Source organism: Salvelinus fontinalis, chromosome 33 (assembly GCF_029448725.1).
Source record: "Salvelinus fontinalis isolate EN_2023a chromosome 33, ASM2944872v1, whole genome shotgun sequence".
NCBI classification, from domain to species: Eukaryota; Metazoa; Chordata; class Actinopteri; order Salmoniformes; family Salmonidae; genus Salvelinus; species Salvelinus fontinalis.
This window is the reverse complement of record NC_074697.1, coordinates 31,914,565-31,935,299: the sequence shown is the minus strand read 5'-3', so window position 1 is coordinate 31,935,299 and position 20,735 is coordinate 31,914,565. Positions and strand designations below refer to the sequence as shown.

The window sequence follows — 20,735 nt, the reverse complement described above, 5'->3', positions numbered from 1 at the left end:
ATCTCTTTTTACATCCACATTTGCTTTTTATGTTCATACTCATAACATTTCATTTTACACATGTGCAATACAAAGTTGTTGCTCATGACGGTAGAGCTTAGAAAGGCACAGTGCACTTTTAAATTGATTTATAAATCACATACATTTATAAACAGCTCAGTTTGAACAGATTACGACTATGTCTCGTTCAGCGCCAAATTGAATATCGTGAACTAACAGGTTGACTCCTCCTTTCGATATTTGAGTGAACTGTTGTTCCACCAATCAGGGTAATTTGGACTTCCGTCTAACAGCTGGCCAATGAAATACAGTAAGGCGGGACCACTGTCAATTTCCGCACGTGAAGCCCAGAGAGTTCCAGAAACCGGCCTCTGTTAGTTTAGCCGTTACTGTAAATTATACAGCGTGGGTTAACTTAATAGCTCATGTTTACACCATGACTGCAATAAAGGCATTAAACCCGAAAGCTGAGGTGGCTCGTGCTCAAGCCGCTCTTGCAGTAAATATCAGCGCTGCGCGTGGTCTTCAGGATGTGCTCAAAAGCAATTTGGGACCAAAAGGAACAATGAAAATGTGAGTGCGACTTGTCATGCTAGCTAGCATGCTACTACTACTGCTGCTAGCTTTAGCTAGCATCGTGGTAGCCTGGCAGCCAGTAGGCCATTTATGGTATTAAACATTTTTCGTTTGTCAGATCCATTGTAGACAGTAATTTCTAAGAAACTCATAACTTGCTAGATAGTGGATTTCCTAGCCAGCTCCAAAATACTTGTTTTAACACACGTTACTGTTAGTTAGCCTTGATTTAGCTAGCCGAATATGTACATCATAGGAACCTACCGTTACTAGTACAGTAGTAACGTTAGTCCTTAAAGGGATACTTCAGGATTTTGGTAATGAATGCCTTTATCTAACGTTACTTCTCCAGAGTCGGGTAAGTCGTGGATACCATGTTTTATGTCTCTGCGTGCAGTTTGAAGGAAGTTGCTAACTTACGTTAGCGCTAGCACAATTGAACAATGAACTAGCATTAGAACAATCACTAAAAGTCTGAGCATAGCCGCGGGAAGTATTATAAATATATATACATATTTTTTTTATCTCACACACACAGTACCAGTCAAAAGTTTGGGCACCTATTCATGCCAGTGTTTTTTTATATTCTTTAAAAAATATATATATTACTGTCTACATTGTAGAATAAGAGTGAAGACATAAAAACTATGAAATGACACATGGAATCATGTAATAACCAAAAAAGTGTTAAAAAAATCTAAATATATTTTGAGGTTCTTAAAAGTAGCCACCCTTTGCCTTTATGACAGCTTTGCAAACTCTATCACAGTGCTAAATCATACTGGCTGGATTTCTGCATGCTTGAACTCCAATAACTCAGATACACATGAAAAAATGAAATGACCCTGGGAATCGATTGAACATCACTCAGATGCACAAAAACAATACTGTATAACATTAAAAATAGGTGAAGCTTATATTTAACCATAATCTAACCCCTAGTAGGCTGGACACATGACATTTTTAACAATGCTTTTTTCTAATAACTAGTTCATTGCATCCGTGCTGGAGCCCAGTTTCATAATATTACCATATGTCCCAGTTGCCTGCCATAGTTTTAAAGTAATCATGAAAAAACAGGCCTTATTTTAGGGCGTTTTTCACCCTGCCAGCTCCTATTAGTTCTGTTGAGCACTATGGCACCAACTTGCCTTCCGAACGTTCTAATCCCAGTTTATTGTTCAACGTCACAATGCCTGCTTTGCTATTATTGGCAATGGAGACCTGCTCACATTGTTTATAGTTCTAATCTAAACAACAAAAATTTACTCATGGAACTCTGAGGTCGTCCCATTGTTTACTATAGGGAAATATACAGTTGAAGTCGGAAGTTTACATACACCTTAGCCAAATACAGTTAAACTCAGTTTTTCACAATTTCTGACATTTAATCCAAGTAAAAATGCCCTGTTTTAGGTCAGTTAGGATCACCACTTTATTTTAAGAATGTGAAATGTCAGAATAATAGTAGAGTGATTTATTTCAGCTTTTATTTCTTTCATCACATTCCCAGTGGGTCAGAAGTTTACATAACCCCAATTATTATTTGGTAGCATTCCACAAGTTTCCCACAATAAGTTGGGTGAATTTTGGCCAATTATTCCTGACAGAGATGGTGTTAACTGAGTCAGGTTTGTAGGCTTCCTTGCTCACACACACCTTTTCAGTTCTGCCCACACATTTTCTATGCGATTGAAGTCAGGGCTTTGTGATGGCCACTCCAATACCTTGACTTTGTTGTCCTTAAGCCGTTTTGCCACAACTTTGGAAGTATGCTTGGGGTCATTGTCCATTTGGAAGACCCATTTGCGACCAAGCTTTAACTTCCTGACTGATGTCTTGAGATGTTGCTTCAATATATCCACAATTTTCCATCCTCATGATGCCATCTATTTTGTGAAGTGCACCAGTCCGTCATGCAGCAAAGCACCCCCACAACATGCTGTCACCCCCGTGCTTCACGGTTGTGCAGGGTGTTCTTCGGCTTGCAAGCCTCCCCCTTTCTCCTCCAAACATAAAGATGGTCATTATGGCCAAACAGTTATATATTTGTTCCACCAGACCAGAGGACATTTCTCCAAAAAGTATGATCTTTGTCCCCATGTGCAGTTGCAAGCCGTAGTCTGGCTTTTTTTATGGCGGTTTTGGAGCAGTGGCTTCCTTGCTGAGCGGCCTTTCAGGTTATGTCGATATAGGACTTGTTTTACTGTGGATACTTTTGGACCTGTTTCCACCAGCATCTTCACAAGGTCCTTTGCTGTTCTAGGATTGATTTGCACTTTTCGCACCACGGTACGTTTATCTCTAGGAGACAGAATGCGTCTCCTTCCTGAGCGGTATGACGGCTGCATTGTCCCATGGTGTTTATACTTGCATAAAATTGTTCGTACAGATGAACTTTGTATCTTCATCTTCCCAAAGATAAACCAGACTTGTGGAGGTCTACAATTTTATTTTATTTTTTAAATCTGAGTTCTTGGCTGATTTCTTTTGATTTTCCCATGATGTCAAGCAAAGAGGCACTGAGTTTGAAGTTAGGCCTTGAAATACATCCACAGGTACACCTCCAATTGACTCAAATGATGTCAATTAGCCAATCAGAAGCTTATAAAGCCATGACATCATTTTCTGCAATTTTCCAAGCTGTTTAAATGCACAGTTGACTTAGTGTATCTGAACTTCTGACCCACTGGAATTGTGATACAGTGAAATTATCTGTCTGTAAACAATTGTTGGAAAAGTCACTTGTCATGCACAAAGTAGATGTCCTAACCGACTTGCCAAAACTATAGTTTGTTAAAAAGAAATTTGTGGAGTGGTTGAAAAATGAGTTTTAATGATTCCAACCTAAGTGTATGTAAACTTCCGACTTCAACTGTAGGTATGTCTGTCTATTTTTCCAAATTTCTTGCAGTATGTATGAATATATATATATTTTTTAAATTGGACACCATTTTAATCATGAGAATCTCTTTCTTATTATGTAAGGCTCGGCAGTGTATCTCATTGTCATCAAATGCTAGCCCTGAAATACCTTTCGCCCTTGGAACGCTGAGCTCCTCCCATTGTTTTCCTTTGGAGAAGCATGCTGGTATATTTCACCAAATATCTCGCAATGTGTATATTTAGATTTTTTCCAATTCGGACACCATTTTAATCATGAGAATCTCCTCTTGAATTATGTAAGGCTGGGCAGTGTATCTCGTTGTCATTAAATGCTAGACCAGAAATAGTCAGAAGTTGCCATTTTTTCCTACTTCCTCGTTATGCAGACATAAGCACACTTGGCACCATCGAGGTTTCTACAAAAGTTTTTTTTTTTCAGTTTTGTCCTAAGGACAGATTGTAGTGGTCAAATAAAAAGGGATACATTTTCTTGGTGCCATTTAGGCGAAATGGAATTCTAAGCATCACTCCAGTCAAAACAGCCTCTGCGAACCTTCCAATCCCTTCATTTGCTATGGGCTCGCACAAGAGTTCCAGCTTAGCCAATGTTCTTTTGCTATTTTCAGCCTTGGGTGAATTTTGACTCGTTCTATTGTCCAGCCTACCCCTAGCCGAGGTAACGTTATCCAGCAAGCTAACGTTTGCCACAACTAATTGGAATTTGTAACATACCATATGTTTAGCAAATTGTTAGGATATGTTTCGAATTCGTAACATATACAAAATGAATACCATACGAATCGTAACACTAAATGTTGTGTCTCGGCTTTATGTAAAGAATCATACAAAATTCTCTGAGACCAGGTTGGGGAAGTAGATAAAGGACCTAATTGACAAAATCCCAAAGTATCCCTTTAAGGTCTAAGGACATCGCATGTTCTTTTTAGAGGTAGACTGGCTCTGACAGCCAAATGCTCCATCTAAATGTGAATTGACTCTCAATTGCTCTATGGTTCTAGAAACATGAAGCCCCTTACTTTCATATTACATCAAAATAATTTCACAAATGCTAAATATACACTATTTTACCCGGCTTTATCACAGTTGCAGCCAGCAGCATTTTTCAGTGACAACACGTTTCTGGCGGCCTTCCGTTACACACTGGTGTTTGGTAGATGGCTAACGCTAGATGGCTAATTAGCACAGGTGGTCCCTCTGTCTTCCATAAACACACACTGTAACATGGATATATGACCATATGGGAACACTAACCCAATAAAGGTGTTTACCAATGTAACCTTTTTTGTATTTTGAAAATGATTTCTCGCTGATATGAAAGATACGGTTTCCAAAACTGTATTGCAAGCAATTCATGTTAACGTTCAGAACGAACGCTGGGCTCCTAACAAAACTCACCCATACAGAAGATGCCTTTGTCCAATGACTCTTATGTGTAATGGAACTGAGTTATGATCAAGGGCTATGATTTAGCTAGCTGGATTATCAGGGAGTGGTTTTACAATGGGCACTGGATTATCTGACCAATGGTATTAGTTAGAAAGGATAATCAGCAGACACCTAGGCCCTTTAGACACTAACTTAAAAGCTGACTTTATCATAGTTTATATACAACTAGTCTTATTGCCTTCTAGCTATACTCACATGATGAGAGACATAAGCCTACAATGCATCTAGTAATGTATTAAATATGCAAACATGACTCTAACAAATTATCTTTGTGTGCTTGCTTGCAGGCTTGTATCAGGGGCTGGTGACATAAAGCTAACCAAAGATGGTAATGTCTTGTTGCACGAAATGGTAAGAAAAATGTTTTCATGAGTTTGATGCACAGTGAACACCCATGTCTGCTTCTTTTGTATCTCCCCTGGATTTTACTCTGTGCTTGAGTAAAGTTTGGTCTGTGACCTCTGTATTGGAGGAGTTGCATTCTCTTCCACATGTATTCAACAAACCAGTACATTTCATCTAACAGCTGTAACCTTACTAAGTGTGAGATGGATTGCTTCATATTCTTGCTTTGACAGTTATGTCTTTTCTTCAATCAGCAAATCCAGCATCCGACAGCATCCTTGATTGCCAAAGTGGCTACGGCACAGGATGACATCACAGGTGACGGTACAACATCCAATGTGCTCATCATTGGGGAGCTCCTGAAACAAGCAGACCTGTATGTGTCAGAGGTGAGATTTGGCTTGGGAAGCCTCCAACATGTCATTGAAATACCCTTTTCAACACTGGTAGTTTCCTTGTTGAAAGAAGGGATTTTGATAAAGAATTTCATTTTTAGCAGGGTTGTGTGATAGTTAATTGATAAATCTAGAATCAGTGCCACTAAAGCAGGTTGCAGAATCTGCATCCCAGTACCATTAGTTAACCCCCTATTCCTGTGGTTTCCCCCCCAACCGGTTTTGTGATTTCCCCCCACCAAAAAGGGTCTCCACCCACGGATAATAGCAGAAGGTTTTGAGGCAGCCAAGGAAAAGGCTCTGGAGGTGCTGGAGGAGATGAAGGTGACCAGAGAGATGGACAGAGAGACCCTCATCCACGTGGCCCGCACCTCCCTCAGAACCAAGGTCCATGCTGAGCTGGCTGATCTCCTCACAGAGGTAGGAGTGTGTGTTTGTTGTGAGTGGTGGGTTGGAGAGTTCATGAATCTGGCTTACATTACTTTATTGCTCTTCAAGCAAGCACTTGTCCAAATCTGTGTTCAAACGATTTGACATCTTTCAAATACTTAGAGCAGGGATGGGTAACTCCAGTCCGTGGGGGACAGAGTGATGTCACACTTTTCACACTTCTCAAGCAAACAGCTGATTCTAAACTTATTGCATTCTAATCATGATATTCATTTTAGCTGATTTACTTGAGTCAGGTGCTGTTGCACTGTATACCAGTACCAAAATGTCATAATACTTATGATACCAACATTTTAGAATACCGTAGTAACGTTTCATATGATACTACTGACTTTTTTAGCCCTACCGTTCTAAAGAACCCGAGGGCACCTGTTGATAAAATGCTTTATAAAGTCAGTTTTGTTTAAAAATAGGTGAATATAAGCAACAGTCACTAGTCTCTTGAATGTGCACGTCCAAAAATAGCCACTTCACTTTTATGCGCATATCACATGTGGCAGTTGTAATCTGCCAGCCGCATCCCCTACCAGCCACCCTTCTCACCTGCTTCTCTCCGTTCGCTCTTCACGCGTCTCTATTCCTCCGCTAGTTTAAAAAATGTATATAATTTAGCCGTGATGACGAGCGGGGATGCAGACCCCGATGAGTCTTCTGTTAGATTTGTACATTTGAGCTCATCCAGTTTATTCTCCAATGATTGCACATTGGCCAATAGGAAGTATGGTTGAGGTGGGTTACCCACAAAATCTCACAAGGCACCCTGACCTGTGTCCCCTGTACCTGCGTCTTCTCTTCATGCGAATGATGGAGATTTGGGTGTGGTTGGGTATAGAGTAAATCCTTTGCGTCCGACTCGTTAAAGAAAAAATCTTGGTCGAGGTGAGTAATCGCTGTTCTGATATCCAGAGGATCTTTTCAGTCATAAGAGACAGTGGCAGAAACATTATGTACAAAATAAGTTAAAAACAACGTGAAAAAAAAATAATAAGCTAGCTAAATATACATGAACGTTTCATGTGTTTCGGCCTGTCCCTAATTAATATAGTTGGTTCAGAGTTCGTTTTGATATTTCAACCTGCATGTCTGGTCGCATCTGCTGTGGATGTACAAAATCAACATCCGCACGATGGCGGTACGCGCGTGCCCGGTCTAGACGGCATGTAGTGTTTTAAAAGTTGGGAGTATGTGTGTTTGTGGGAGAGTGGTGTGTGTTTAAGAGTGCATGTTAACTGAATAGTGAAGGTTTCATGCAGTGTTTTCCCCTTACTGACACAATGGCATGCAGATCATTATGCATGTGTATCACAGGCGGTTGGTGGCAGCTTTATTAGGGGAGGATGGGCTCGTGGTAATGGCTGGAGCACATTTGGTGGATTGGTGTCAAACACATGGTTTCTATTAGTGATGCGCTGATTTTGCGGTCTTTTAAGCATTCTAGTACAGTTAAATAGTTATCACACATGGACGCAGCGGTTTAAGGCACTGCAACTCAGTGCAAGAGGTGTCACTACAGTCCTTGGTTCGAATCCAGGCTGTATCACATCCGGCCTTGATTGGGAGTCCCATAGGGCGGCGCACAATTGGCCCAGCGTTGGCCGGGGTAGGCCGTCATTGTAAATACGATTTTGTTCTTAACTAACTAGCCTAGTTAAATAAAGGTTACACACACCACACTCACCAAAAAGTAATTTTGTTGACATTTACATATGTCTCCATTACCAGTAAAACATAATCAAAACCGATTTCTTTCACTTACTTGCTGTGCTGTTTCATTGTTAATTTGTCGTTTCATTCTCAACCAGGATTTCTATAAAATGCAGTTTGGGTCTTTGCGTGTCAAATAACAATATTTGACCAATCAGGACCCGAAATATGACTGCACGTCACATAATAAATTAACACGTTCATACATTTTTTACGTAGTTATTACACATTGATTACGCTATCACTCATATTTCATGTCACACCGATTCATTCATCGATACGTATGCTATGATGCTGGTTGTCTCACTCACCTACAGTGCTGGTCATAAAAATTAAATAAAAAAGCTAGCTAGCTCATGGATGCAAACCATGTTCTTCCCCAAAAACATAGCAAAACATCTGTTTCAGTAGCTATAGTTAGCTAGCTAACTATAAAGCTAGGTATCGTCTAAAATAACCCTAATTTAGAAGACTGTTCTCATCTGATTAATGGTGGTCGGTAGGGTTGCACATTTTGGGGATTATTCAGACGTGGAAACTTTCCATGGGAATTAACAGAAATGAATGCAAATTAATATTAATTCCATTTAAATATAGATGTTTTTTGCATTGGATATATTTATCATATGGAGACAGAAGCATAAACCTTTTCACCTTATCATAAGTAGACATAATTGCAAATGATTAAATCCTTCCAATAGAAATAAAAACAATTTAGTTAAGAATTGAACTTTAATTAAATGAGTTCACTCTTCACATGGGATGATTTCACGGAACAACAAAAAGGGTATATTGAATGATCCCCAATGATCCATCGCATCTCTCAAAAATGTTTCGAACATTTGTAAAATGATAGTCCAGAAACTAAAGCTTTGGTTGTCTTCCTCACAGGCTCCCATGTCTTCTCACTGGACCTCTTCAATGTCCACCTCTTGAACCTCAGATGCTGAGGCCTCATCTTCACTGTCACTTTCCAACCTTGTTGAGGATGGCTCGTTGTCAGTCTCAAAAAGCCTCAAGTTTGCCCAGGTGGCCACCAACTTTTCAACCCTTGTATTGGTCAGCCTGTTGTGTGCTTTGGTGTGTGTGTTCCCAAACAAGGACCAGTTGCGCTCTGAGGCGGCTGATGTTGGTAGGATTTGGAGGATAATGGGGGCAACAGGGGAAAGAGCCTCAGATCCACAAAGTCCCTTCCACCAGGTGGATGTTGAGATATGTTGGCACGACTGCCATATTGCATCTCCATCCCAAAGCCCTTGATTTGAAGTGTACTTCACCAGACTGCTAAGAACCTTGCCCTCATCCAGGCCAAGGTGGTGAGACAGCAGGGGTGACACCATATAGACCATGTTGATCTCTGCACCATACAGGCTTCTCTTGCCAGCATACTTGGGGTCCAACATGTACACTGCGGCATGTATGGGCTTCAGGCAGAAGTCTTCATGCTTTTTGATGTATTTCAGAACTGCAGTTTACTCTGCTTGGAGAAACAGTTAGTGGGCAGGGCAGTACAAATTTCTTCTCTTACATCTGCAAGCAGAGTCTGAACATCAGACAGGATGGCATTGTCTCCCTCAATCCATGCAATGTCTTCTGCTATAGGTTTCTGGCTGCTTACCACTCTCTCCCAAAATATATAATCCAGGAGGATCCTCTTGATGGGGCTGTCCATATCGGCAAACCATTTCTTGGAGAGACTCCTTCCTCTCCAGGAGACTGTCAAACATGACAACACCATCCTGACGGGTGTTGCTGGGCAGCTTCAATGTGGTGTTCTTATTCTTCTCACTTTGCTTGGTGAGGTAGGTTGCTGCTATAACTTGATGACCATTCACATACCTGGCCATTTCCTTGGATCTCTTGTAGAGTGTAGCCATTGTTTTCAGTGCCATGATGTCCTTGAGGAGCAGATTCAATGCATGAGCAGCACAGCCAATCGGTGTGATGTGAGGGTAGGACTCCTCCACTTTAGACCAAGCAGCCTTCATGTATGCAGCATTGTCTGTCACTAGTGCAAATGCCTTCTGTGGTCCAAGGTCATTGACTGCCTTTAACTCATCTGCAATGTAGAGACCGGTGTGTCTGTGCTGTTGTAGAATATTGGTTGAGGGGTGGAGATGATGTAGTTCATTATTCTTTGCACACAAACATTCGACCACCCATCAGAGATGATTGCAATAGTTTGCTTTCTCTGATTTGCTTGACCTTCACTTGAACTCTGTTGAACTCTGCATCCAGCAAATGAGTAGAGAAAGCAAAAACTATCTAGCAGAAATTGTTAACAAGTTTGAAATGATTTAAACACACTTTGCTGTAGGCTACTATTTACTAGTTAACAAAAAATCATGTATGTCATAAAATATATTCACCCCACCCAGTATTGTAATCAAAACTTACCAGAAAGCATGAAGTCCTTGGCTCATACAGTGTAGTAATGTGGGCTCAATAGCATCTCATTAGTGTGCAAGATCTTGAGAATCAGCTGTACATGTGATGGAAGAGTGCACTGCACATGTGATGGAAGAATGCATTGTGCATGCAGAGGGTTGCAATTCCATAGTTTAACCAAAATATGCCACAAGACCTTGTGTATCCCACAAAAACGCGGTATTGTAAACACATCGTTTGTGGCCGGTGTTTGCTTGTTTGCAGACTTTTTTGTACAGCTTTGGCAGTGCTACTGATAGTAGTGGTGGCGCTTGGCTTGCACGTGCAAATTCAGATCACACAACATTCTATAATAGAACTGTCATTTGACGTGTCAAATTAACCGCTTATTTAACGTGTCAAATAGTGTTTGACGTGTATAATTTTTGACACGCAGACCCAAACGGCGTTCCATAGTATGTTGTGAAGCTAATAGCAGTGACGCTATTACTGTGGTACTCCGATAGGGCAACATCTTAAAAATAGCGCACTTGATAATGTTAGTGTGTACCGGCGCTCGACCGGTTGCGAAAGCCAATATCACCCACGACAGAAAACGTTTGCTTGTTAAGGGCAATGAATTCCATTATCTTGCCGTTTTTATGGATTTCGCCATTTGAGTTGTCTCACGGAAATTTTCTTTCAAATGACTGCTCGATCCACACAGCAGACATTGTGGGTTAGGTTAGGAATGCTGTGTTGCACAACATTTTACATGGCGTCATTACGTCATTTACCTACATTATATAGGTATGCACATCAACTTTGACATCGGGCCGATACCGATGTTGGCATTTTTAGCTAATATCGTCCGATTTCTATATGTTCACCGATACATTGTGCATCTTTAGTTTCTATGTGTTTGATGCCTTTCCATTTGTGCCGTTCCAGCCATTATTATGAGTTGTCCTCCCTTCAGCAGCCTCCACTGATGTATATTCCTTCTTCCCATTCAATGTCTGTGTTGTATTGAGTAGAAGTGTGAATTTCAGTGACAGGTTTTTGGAGAATGTTTAGCAAACGTGAACAAGCGTCCGGGGCGAGCATGACGCTAGGCAACTTTTTTGTTGTTGATTTAAAAGAAAAAAGTTCAGTCTGTGGACAAGCTCAATCAAGCAATACTATAATTGCTGTACTTGTCATCTGATTGTATGATAAGTACATCTAATAACTTCACCCCCTCACTTTGAGGATATTTTACAGGCTGTGGTGGATGCTGTGCTGGCTATCCACAGACCCAACGAGCCCATTGACCTGTTCATGGTGGAGATCATGGAGATGAAGCATAAGACTGACAGCGACACACAGTGAGTGTACATCTCTCTCATACACTCACCTGACAGTCACTGACACGGAGTACATTCAAATTGTGTCCAACATTGTGACTTTTGTGTCCCCTCCCTAGGCTGATACGAGGCCTGGTGTTGGACCACGGTGCCCGTCATCCTGACATGAAGAAACGGGTGGAGGATGCCTTTGTGCTCACTTGCAACGCCTCTTTGGAATATGAGAAAACGTCAGTATAATGTTGGCGCAGCTAGCTTTGCCTGTTACGAGCTGGAATATATTTGTAAGCATGGACAAATTCTGTGTTAGTCAGTAGATGCATTCAGACATGCAAAAGCATCCTTTCACTTCTTTACTAAGGTGAGTGCTGTCTTGTGCCTCACCTACTGCATGGAGAAGTTAATACAAGTACAGCAGTTGAGTTCATTTAAGAGATGAGGCAAAGCTCTTTTTAAGCAGCAATGAATTTTGGTCATTGGAAAGTCACTATTTTTAGGATGTAACTACTACAGTAAGGGGGCTTGTGGTGTGTTTGCCTATGTTGTATACTTTCCAAATGGAGTGTCCTCAGCAGTTTGTGAAAAGAGCATGGGTTTATAAACTGTCAGTTCGCATAAACCCCTGCTTTACTTTCAGCGAGGTAAACTCTGGCTTCTTCTACAAGAGTGCTGGCGAGAGGGAGAAGCTGGTGGCTGCTGAAAGGAAGTTCATTGAGGAGCGCGTGAAGAAGATAATCGAGCTCAAGAATGCAGTGTGTGCTGATAACAATAAAGGCTTTGTGGTCCTCAACCAGAAGGTATGACCAGGAAGTTGCTTTTTTCGCCAGTGAAGAAATTATTTTTGAAATGTGGACTGATCTATCAATCTTTCAAAGGAAATGATTTGAATACTCATGCAATACTATGACGGTACAGTGAACACCCTTGTGTGCTTTCTTTGTAGCTCAAGTAGTGTGGTCTGTGACCTCTGCATTGGCGGAGCTGCATTCTCCTCCACATGTATTCAGCAGACCAGTACATCCAGTGTTGCACCATATTAAAGTTGTATTGATTGGAATTATATTTTTTATATTTAATGAACCCAACTGTATTTTCCTCCTCAAAGGGAATTGATCCATATTCCCTGGATGCTCTGGCCAAAGAGGGCATTGTAGCTCTGCGTAGGACCAAGAGGAGGAACATGGAAAGGTAAAATAAATATAGCCTGCCCCCATCTTTGTTTGTTTACAAGCTTGAACAGTGCATTTTGCTGAGGTACACTTCTTAGGCTTGGACCAATTATGTTACTCTTGTCAGTGGTAAAATCAGTCAGATACAATGCAAAAGCATATTTTCACTGCTACTTTACTAAATGTGCGTGCAGTCCTGTGCCTCACCTACTCAGTGGAGGAGTGAATACAATGTGTCTGTGTTACTACTTTCGAATGATTTACTTTGTCTTGTTGACCTGTCTGCCCCCGGTCTCTTCCCCTCACCCCAGACTCACCCTGGCTTGTGGAGGTATCGCCATGAACTCTTTTGAAGACCTCACTCCAGAATGCCTGGGCCAGGCTGGTCTTGTCTATGAACACACACTGGTGAGTTAACATGCTGGTTCTTTACTTCATGACCAGAACAAGCAATCATAAATGGTCTATATCAGTCTGCTTCCCAAACAGTTGGTACAGAATTCCTCCTGTTGTGTGTGGAATCACTGTCCAAATTCACCACACTGAGTAAGGATACTAAAGGGGCCTATCAGCTTGCCTTGTCCCTTCTTTCCAATACTATGAAAATCTATGATTTGGTAAAAATGTGTATAAGATGTAATGTTGTGGTTTATCATGAAGTTAAATATGTAATGTAGTGGTTTCTCCCCCATACAGGGTGAGGAGAAGTACACATTCATAGAGAAGTGTGGGAACCCCCGGTCAGTGACCCTGCTGGTGAAGGGACCCAACAAACACACCCTGACCCAGATCAAAGACGCAGTCAGGGACGGGCTCAGGGCCGTCAAGAACGCGATCGAGGACGGTACGTAACGCTGCAATGGAAGTTCAAACCCTGTTCATCTGGCACTCCAGGCAGGATAAATCAGAAACTATTTGAATTCTGCTCTGTTAGGCTTTACCATAAGATGATCGATTGAGTGGGGGAGTCTTTGATTTTATCAAGATGTGGCTGAATCTGTAAATGCTGATTGCTGAAATAGATTTGTAGGCATGGATGAATTCTGTGTCACTGTCAGTAGTGGATGCAGTCAGACACCATGCAAAAGCATCCTTTCATTTCTTTACTAAGAGTGGGTGCTGTCCTGTGCCTCACCTACTCAATAGAGGAGTGAATACAAGTCAAGCTTGGGACTATAAGGTTCTATCTGCTTTTTTGTCTTATTTTATTGCCATATCCTTGTTCTGTTCAATGTTCTCTACTTATGTATATACTTTAAATACCTCATCATGTGGTTAAGTTCAAAAGAATACAATATAGGAATTGCTGACACCATTCAAACTAAACTAGATCCAAGATGGCGTAGCAGTGTAGACGTTTTTGTCCTGTCGTGTCCCTTGTATATATCTTTTTACATCTTTTTCTTCGCATATCTTTTAAAAATACTTTCTTAAACCTCAACTTCTAAATACTCTCCTGCAACCCGCCTCACCCAATGTGGCGTGGATCTGCTTTTTTCTAAAGTATTTCTATTTACTTCTGATCTGGAATCCATCTACTGAAGATAGCCAGCTAACTGCCTACCAGCTATCAGTTAGCAAACCATTGCTAGCGGTCATCAGCTAACCTTTAGCTCGGAAAGCTCTCGCTAGTTCGAACAACGTGACTAAAACCAGAGCATAACGGACCTATTTCTCTCCATATCCCCGGATTCCTACCGCAAACTCTGAACATTTTCATCTGGATCTTCGCAACTAGCTAACCACAATCCCGGGTGACCACTCCTGGCTAGCGTTTCCATCCCGGAGCAAGCACCAATTAGCCTGAAGCTAGCCCGGCTAGGGCTCCTGTGCTACCACTGAAGCCCACTCCTGGGCTACAATATCCGGACCCCTTTACTGCCGGTACGGAGCACGGAACCCCGCCGATCCTCTACGACTGGAATACCGAGATAATCTGCCCGAGGACTCCAACAGGCCCCTCAGGCGTGACGCCCGCTGAAGGCCCATTCTGCTAACCTACTAGGCCTGTTAGCTACCTGGAACCCTACTAATTCCACGACTGGTCTATCGACGTCACTGCACGAAGAGGCAAAAACAGACTCCCCCCCCCCCCCCCCCCCCCCCCCATCGCGACGTCCCCCAAAGGCTAACTTGCCTGCCCCGGTCTGCTAACTGCTAGCTTATCTTGCAGCTAGCGCAGCCAGGAAGCTAGCACCAGTTAGCAAACACAATTCTACAATTCACAACCTCTCTTTCGCCATCGCTATCCGGCTTGGATTCTCTGTCGACACGACCACGTCTGGTCTGCAGACGTGCCCTCAACCGGCCTCCGTCTGAGCAGACCCCCTCCGTCTGAGGAGACCACCCCCCCGGGCTACTAACTTTAAACGCGTGCTAGCTTAGTGGAGGCCTCACTGCTCCATCTACGGCTGCCCCCTGGACACTATGATCACTTGGCTACATAGCTGATGCCTGCTTGACTGTCCATTAATTCATGGTACTCCATTCTGTTTATTTGTGTTTTATCTGTCGGCTCTGTGCCTTAACTCAGGATCTGTGTGTAGTTAATCCAACCCTCTCTGCCCAGTCGTCGCCATTTTTACCTTCTGTTGCTGTGTTAGCTGACTAGCTGCTCTTACCTCACCTGTTGTTTTAGCTAGCTCTCCCAATCATGACCTGCAATCACTTTATGCCTTATTGTATGTCTCTCTCAAATATCAATATGCCTTGCATACTGTTCAGGCTAGTTATCATTGTTTTGGTTTGCAATGGACCCCTTAGTTCCACTCTCCGTACCTCTGATACCTCCTTTGTCCCACCCCCCACACATGCGGTGACCTCACCCATTGAGACCAGCATGTCCAGAGATAAAACCTCTCTTATCATCACCCAGTGCCTGGGCTTGCCTCCGCTGTACCCGTGCCCCACCATACCCTGGTCTGCACATTATGCCCAGAATCTATTCTACCACGCCCATAAATCTGCTCCTTTTATTCCTTGTCCCCCAACGCTCTAGGCGACCAGTTTTGATAGCCTTTAGCCGCACCCTCATCCTACTACTCCTCTGTTCCTCAGGTGATGTGGAGGTAAACCCAGGCCCTGCATGTCCCCAGTCACCCTCATTTGTTGACTTCTGTGATCGAAAAAGCCTTGGCCTCATGCATGTCAACATCAGAAGCCTCCTCCCTAAATTTGCCTTACTCACCGCTTTAGCACACTCTGCCAACCCTGATGTCCTTGCCGTGTCTGAATCCTGGCTTAGGAAGGCCACCAAAAACTCGGAGATTTCCATACCCAACTATAACACTTTCCGTCAAGATAGAACTGCCAAAGGGGGAGGAGTTGCAAAGTTCTGTCATACTTTCCAAGTCTATGCCCAAACAGTTCGAACTTCTAATTTTAAAAATTAATCTCTCCAGAAATAAGTCTCTCACTGGTGCCGCCTGCTACCGACCCCCCCCCCTCAGCTCCCAGCTGTGCCCTGGACACCATCTGTGAATTGATCGCTCCCCATCTAGCTTCAGAGTTTGTTCTGTTAGGTGACCTAAACTGGGATATGCTTAACACCCCGGCAGTCCTACAATCTAAGCTTGATGCCCTCAATCTCACACAAATCATCAAGGAACCCACCAGGTACAACCCTAAATCCGTAAACATGGGCACCCTAATAGACATTATCCTGACCAACTTGCCCTCCAAATACACCTCTGCTGTCTTCAATCAAGATCTCAGCGATCACTGCCTCATTGCCTGTATCCGCCACGGGTCCACGGTCAAACGACCACCCCTCATCACTGTCAAACGCTCCCTAAAACACTTCTGCGAACAGGCCTTTCTAATCGACCTGGCCCGGGTACCCTGGAAGGATATTGACCTCATCCCGTCAGTCGAGGATGCCTGGTCATTCTTTAAAAGTTACTTCCTCACCATATTAGACAAGCATGCTCCGTTCAAAAAATGCAGAACCAAGAACAGATATAGCCCTTGGTTCACTCCAGACCTGACTGCCCTCGACCAGCACAAAAACATCCTGTGGCGGACTGCAATAGCATCGAAGAGCCCCCGCGATATGCAACTGTTCAGGGAAGTCAGGAACCAATACACGCAGTCAGTCAGGAAAGCAAAGGCCAGCTTTTTCAAGCAGAAATTTGCATCCTGTAGCTCTAACTCCAAAAAGTTCTGGGATACTGTAAAGTCCATGGAAAACAAGAGCACCTCCTCCCAGCTGCCCACTGCACTGAGGCTAGATAACACGGTCACCACTGATAAGTCCGTGATAATCGAAAACTTCAACAAACATTTCTCAATGGCTGGCCATGCCTTCCACCTGGCGACTCCAACCTTGGCCAACAGCCCCCCCCCCCCCCCCCCCCCCCGCTGCTACTCGCCCAAGCCTCCCCAGCTTCTCCTTTACCCATATCCAGATAGCAGATGTTCTGAAAGAGCTGGAAAACCTGGACCCATACAAATCAGCTGGGCTTGACAATCTGGACCCCCTATTTCTGAAACTGTCCGCCGCCATTGTCGCACCCCCTATTACCAGCCTGTTCAACCTCTCCTTTGTATCATCTGAGATCCCCAAGGATTGGAAAGCTGCCGCTGTCATCCCCCTCTTCAAAGGGGGAGACACCCTGGACCCAAACTGTTACAGACCTATATCCATCCTGCCCTGCCTAGCTAAGGTCTTCGAAAGCCAAGTCAACAAACAGATCACTGACCATCTCGAATCCCACCGTACCTTCTCCGCTGTGCAATCCGGTTTCCGAGCCGGTCACGGGTGCACCTCAGCCACGCTCAAGGTACTAAACGATATCATAACCGCCATCGATAAAAGACATTACTGTGCAGCCGTCTTCATCGACCTGGCCAAGGCTTTCGACTCTGTCAATCACCATATTCTTATCGGCAGACTCAATAGCCTCGGTTTTTCTAATGACTGCCTTGCCTGGTTCACCAACTACTTTGCAGACAGAGTTCAGTGTGTCAAATCGGAGGGCATGTTGTCCGGTCCTCTGGCAGTCTCTATGGGGGTATCACAGGGTTCAATTCTCGGGCCGACTCTTTTCTCTGTATACATCAATGATGTTGCTCTTGCTGCGGGCGATTCCCTGATCCACCTCTACGCAGACGACACCATTCTGTATACTTCCGGCCCTTCCCTGGACACTGTGCTATCTAACCTCCAAACGAGCTTCAATGCCATACAACACTCCTTCCGTGGCCTCCAACTGCTCTTAAACGCTAGTAAAACCAAATGCATGCTTTTCAACCGTTCGCTGCCTGCACCCGCACGCCCGACTAGCATCACCACCCTGGACGGTTCCGACCTAGAATATGTGGACATCTATAAGTACCTAGGTGTCTGGCTAGACTGCAAACTCTCCTTCCAGACTCATATCAAACATCTCCAATCCAAAATCAAATCTAGAGTCGGCTTTCTATTCCGGAACAAAGCCTCCTTCACTCACGCCGCCAAACTTACCCTAGTAAAACTGACTATCCTACCGATCCTCGACTTCGGCGATGTCATCTACAAAATAGCTTCCAATACTCTACTCAGCAAACTGGATGCAGTTTATCACAGTGCCATCCGTTTTGTTACTAAAGCACCTTATACAACCCACCACTGCGACCTGTATGCCCTAGTCGGCTGGCCCTCGCTACATGTTCGTCGTCAGACCCACTGGCTCCAGGTCATCTACAAGGCTATGCTAGGTAAAGTGCCGCCTTATCTCAGTTCACTGGTCACGATGGCTACACCCACCCGTAGCACGCGCTCCAGCAGGTGTATCTCACTGATCATCCCTAAAGCCAAAACCTCATTTGGACGCCTTTCCTTCCAGTTCTCTGCTGCCTGCGACTGGAACGAATTGCAAAAATCTCTGAAGTTGGAGACTTATCTCCCTCAACAACTTTAAAAATCTGCTATCCGAGCAGCTAACCGATCGCTGCAGCTGTACATAGTCCATCTGTAAACTACCCACCCAATTTACCTACCTCACCCCCATACTGCTTTTATTTATTTACTTTTCTGCTCTTTTGCACACCAGTATCTCTTCTTGCACATGATCATCTGATGATTTATCACTCCAGTGTTAATCTGCTAAATTGTAATTATTCGATTTATTGCCTACCTCATGCCTTTTGCACACATTGTATATAGATTCTCTTTTTTCTACCATGTTATTGACTTGTTTATTGTTTACTCCATGTGTTGTTGTCTGTTCACACTGCTATGCTTTATCTTGGCCAGGTCGCAGTTGCAAATGAGAACTTGTTCTCAACTAGCCTACCTGGTTAAATAAAGGTGAAAAAAAAATAAAAAATGAGGGTTCAGAACTTTAAAGCCAATTATCTCAATCATATTTTTGCAGATAGAACCTTATAGTCCTAAGCTCTCGAAGTAGCTAGTTTTAGTGCATACACAAATTTCAGGTTACGTCTCACTGTCAAGTCCCTACAGAATGTTGATTAGCCTGGTCAGATAGCATTCATTCACATCTTCAAACTCCACTTTGCCTCAAATCACTTAATTTTATTTGTCAATGTGTGCCTGACTGAGCTCTTCAGTACTGTTTATCAGCTGTTCAGAGACTGACCCCAGTGTTGACTTTGCAGGCTGCGTGGTGTCAGGGGCCGGGGCCTTTGAGGTGGCTGTGCATGATGCTCTAATAAAGCACAAACCGTTAGTGAAGGGCCGGGCTCAGCTGGGTGTGCAGGCTTTCGCTGATGCCCTCCTCATCATCCCTAAGGTATGTAATGAGTCTTAAAACAACGGTTATAAGTGTTCTTATTTTTGTCAATGCCTTCCATGCTTTGATGTTCTATTGATATATCCTTCATTGTCAGAGTTATCTAGCTTTTAGATTAAGGGATACTTTGGGATTTTGACAATTAGACCCTTTATCTACTTCCCAAGAGTCGGATGAACTTATGTCTCTGCGTGCAGTTTGAAGAAAGTTGCTAGCTAGTGCAATTGTTAAGTAGTGTTAGCAAGCATTCGATTGTGAAACTACCCCTTCCTTCATACTAGACACCAAGACACAAATAGTATCCACGAGTTCATCTGGCTCTGGGGAAGTACATAAGTGCCTCATTGACAAAATCCTGAAGGAACCCTTTAAGAAAAGTCTTCCTGTCTACTGTTAATTGACTTTGTTTCTTTCTCTCCAGGTACTAGCCCAGAACTCTGGGTATGATCCAATGGAGACCTTGGTCAAACTCCAGACTGAGTACAAAGAGAGTGGTCAGCTGGTTGGCGTGGACCTGAGCTCTGGTATGGAATGTTTTTTTTCCCTAAAAGCTCAAACTGGGTGTATATGGCTTTATTTCACATCCAAATGCATCATACCCATATCCTATGTCAAATAAAAAAAAATCTATTAAAATTAACTTTAAATTGACGCATTTCCTTTCTTTAGGTGAACCAATGGTCGCTTCGGAAGCTGGGGTTTGGGATAACTACAGTGTTAAGAAACAACTCCTTCACTCATGGTAAGAAGAACACACCCTTTTAAAATCTCAAATCAGTATTACCCTGTAGATTTAAGAATCAATGACCCCTTTGGATTAAACTGTTGTTGCTTCGTTTTTTTTCTGTACACAGCACGGTAATAGCCAGCAACATCCTGTTGGTGGATGAGATCATGAGAGCAGGCATGTCATCCCTGAAGGGCTAAGGTCAGAACCGATGACCTCTTGTGGATGACTACCGCTTAAGATTCTAGTTGTTCGAGCAGCCTCATAGAATAACTAGGGGAATAAATGGACCAGTATTAGAAGGTTCTCATCATAGGTGATGAATGGAGAATGCTCTTGTTCCCCTGCTTGTGGATATGTCCCTTCTGTCATATTATACATGGACACTCCATTTCATCCACACGTGTTCTTGTTTTGTTTTTTGCTATGGATCATACCAAGAATGTATAAACCTCACTCTTATCTTAGTATGTAATAAACCTGTAGCTTGGCTCTGATGTTGAGTTTGCAGCTCATTATAATCTGAGTCTGAGTCTTGTGAGTTAAACATTTGCACAATTTAGGATACA

At 43.1% G+C, this 20,735-nt stretch overlaps 1 protein-coding gene and 2 non-coding genes across 4 annotated transcripts; all 3 read left to right on the top strand.

Annotated features, from left to right (window-relative positions):
* Positions 1 to 318: 318 nt before the first annotated feature.
* On the top strand, positions 319 to 20,663 carry LOC129832038 (T-complex protein 1 subunit zeta). Of its 2 annotated transcripts, none has more exons than XM_055895752.1 (14): positions 319 to 573; positions 5,217 to 5,280; positions 5,529 to 5,663; positions 5,916 to 6,089; positions 11,442 to 11,557; positions 11,656 to 11,766; positions 12,174 to 12,333; positions 12,642 to 12,724; positions 13,017 to 13,113; positions 13,402 to 13,549; positions 19,306 to 19,439; positions 19,861 to 19,963; positions 20,109 to 20,181; positions 20,294 to 20,663. In XM_055895752.1, exons 1-14 carry the CDS (start codon positions 437 to 439, stop codon positions 20,364 to 20,366), a joined length of 1,608 nt encoding a protein of 535 aa, XP_055751727.1. In that variant the 5' UTR covers positions 319 to 436; the 3' UTR covers positions 20,367 to 20,663. The 2 variants fall into 2 exon arrangements, with proteins under 2 accessions (XP_055751727.1, XP_055751728.1); XM_055895753.1 differs by having other exon boundaries at positions 320 to 573; positions 11,454 to 11,557.
* On the top strand, positions 5,307 to 5,445 carry LOC129832597 (small nucleolar RNA SNORA22). The gene has a single exon (XR_008755983.1). It is a non-coding gene; the product is annotated as a small nucleolar RNA SNORA22 (small nucleolar RNA).
* Positions 13,736 to 13,867, top strand: LOC129832595 (small nucleolar RNA SNORA15). Its single transcript, XR_008755980.1, has one exon. It is a non-coding gene; the product is annotated as a small nucleolar RNA SNORA15 (small nucleolar RNA).
* Positions 20,664 to 20,735: the final 72 nt, after the last annotated feature.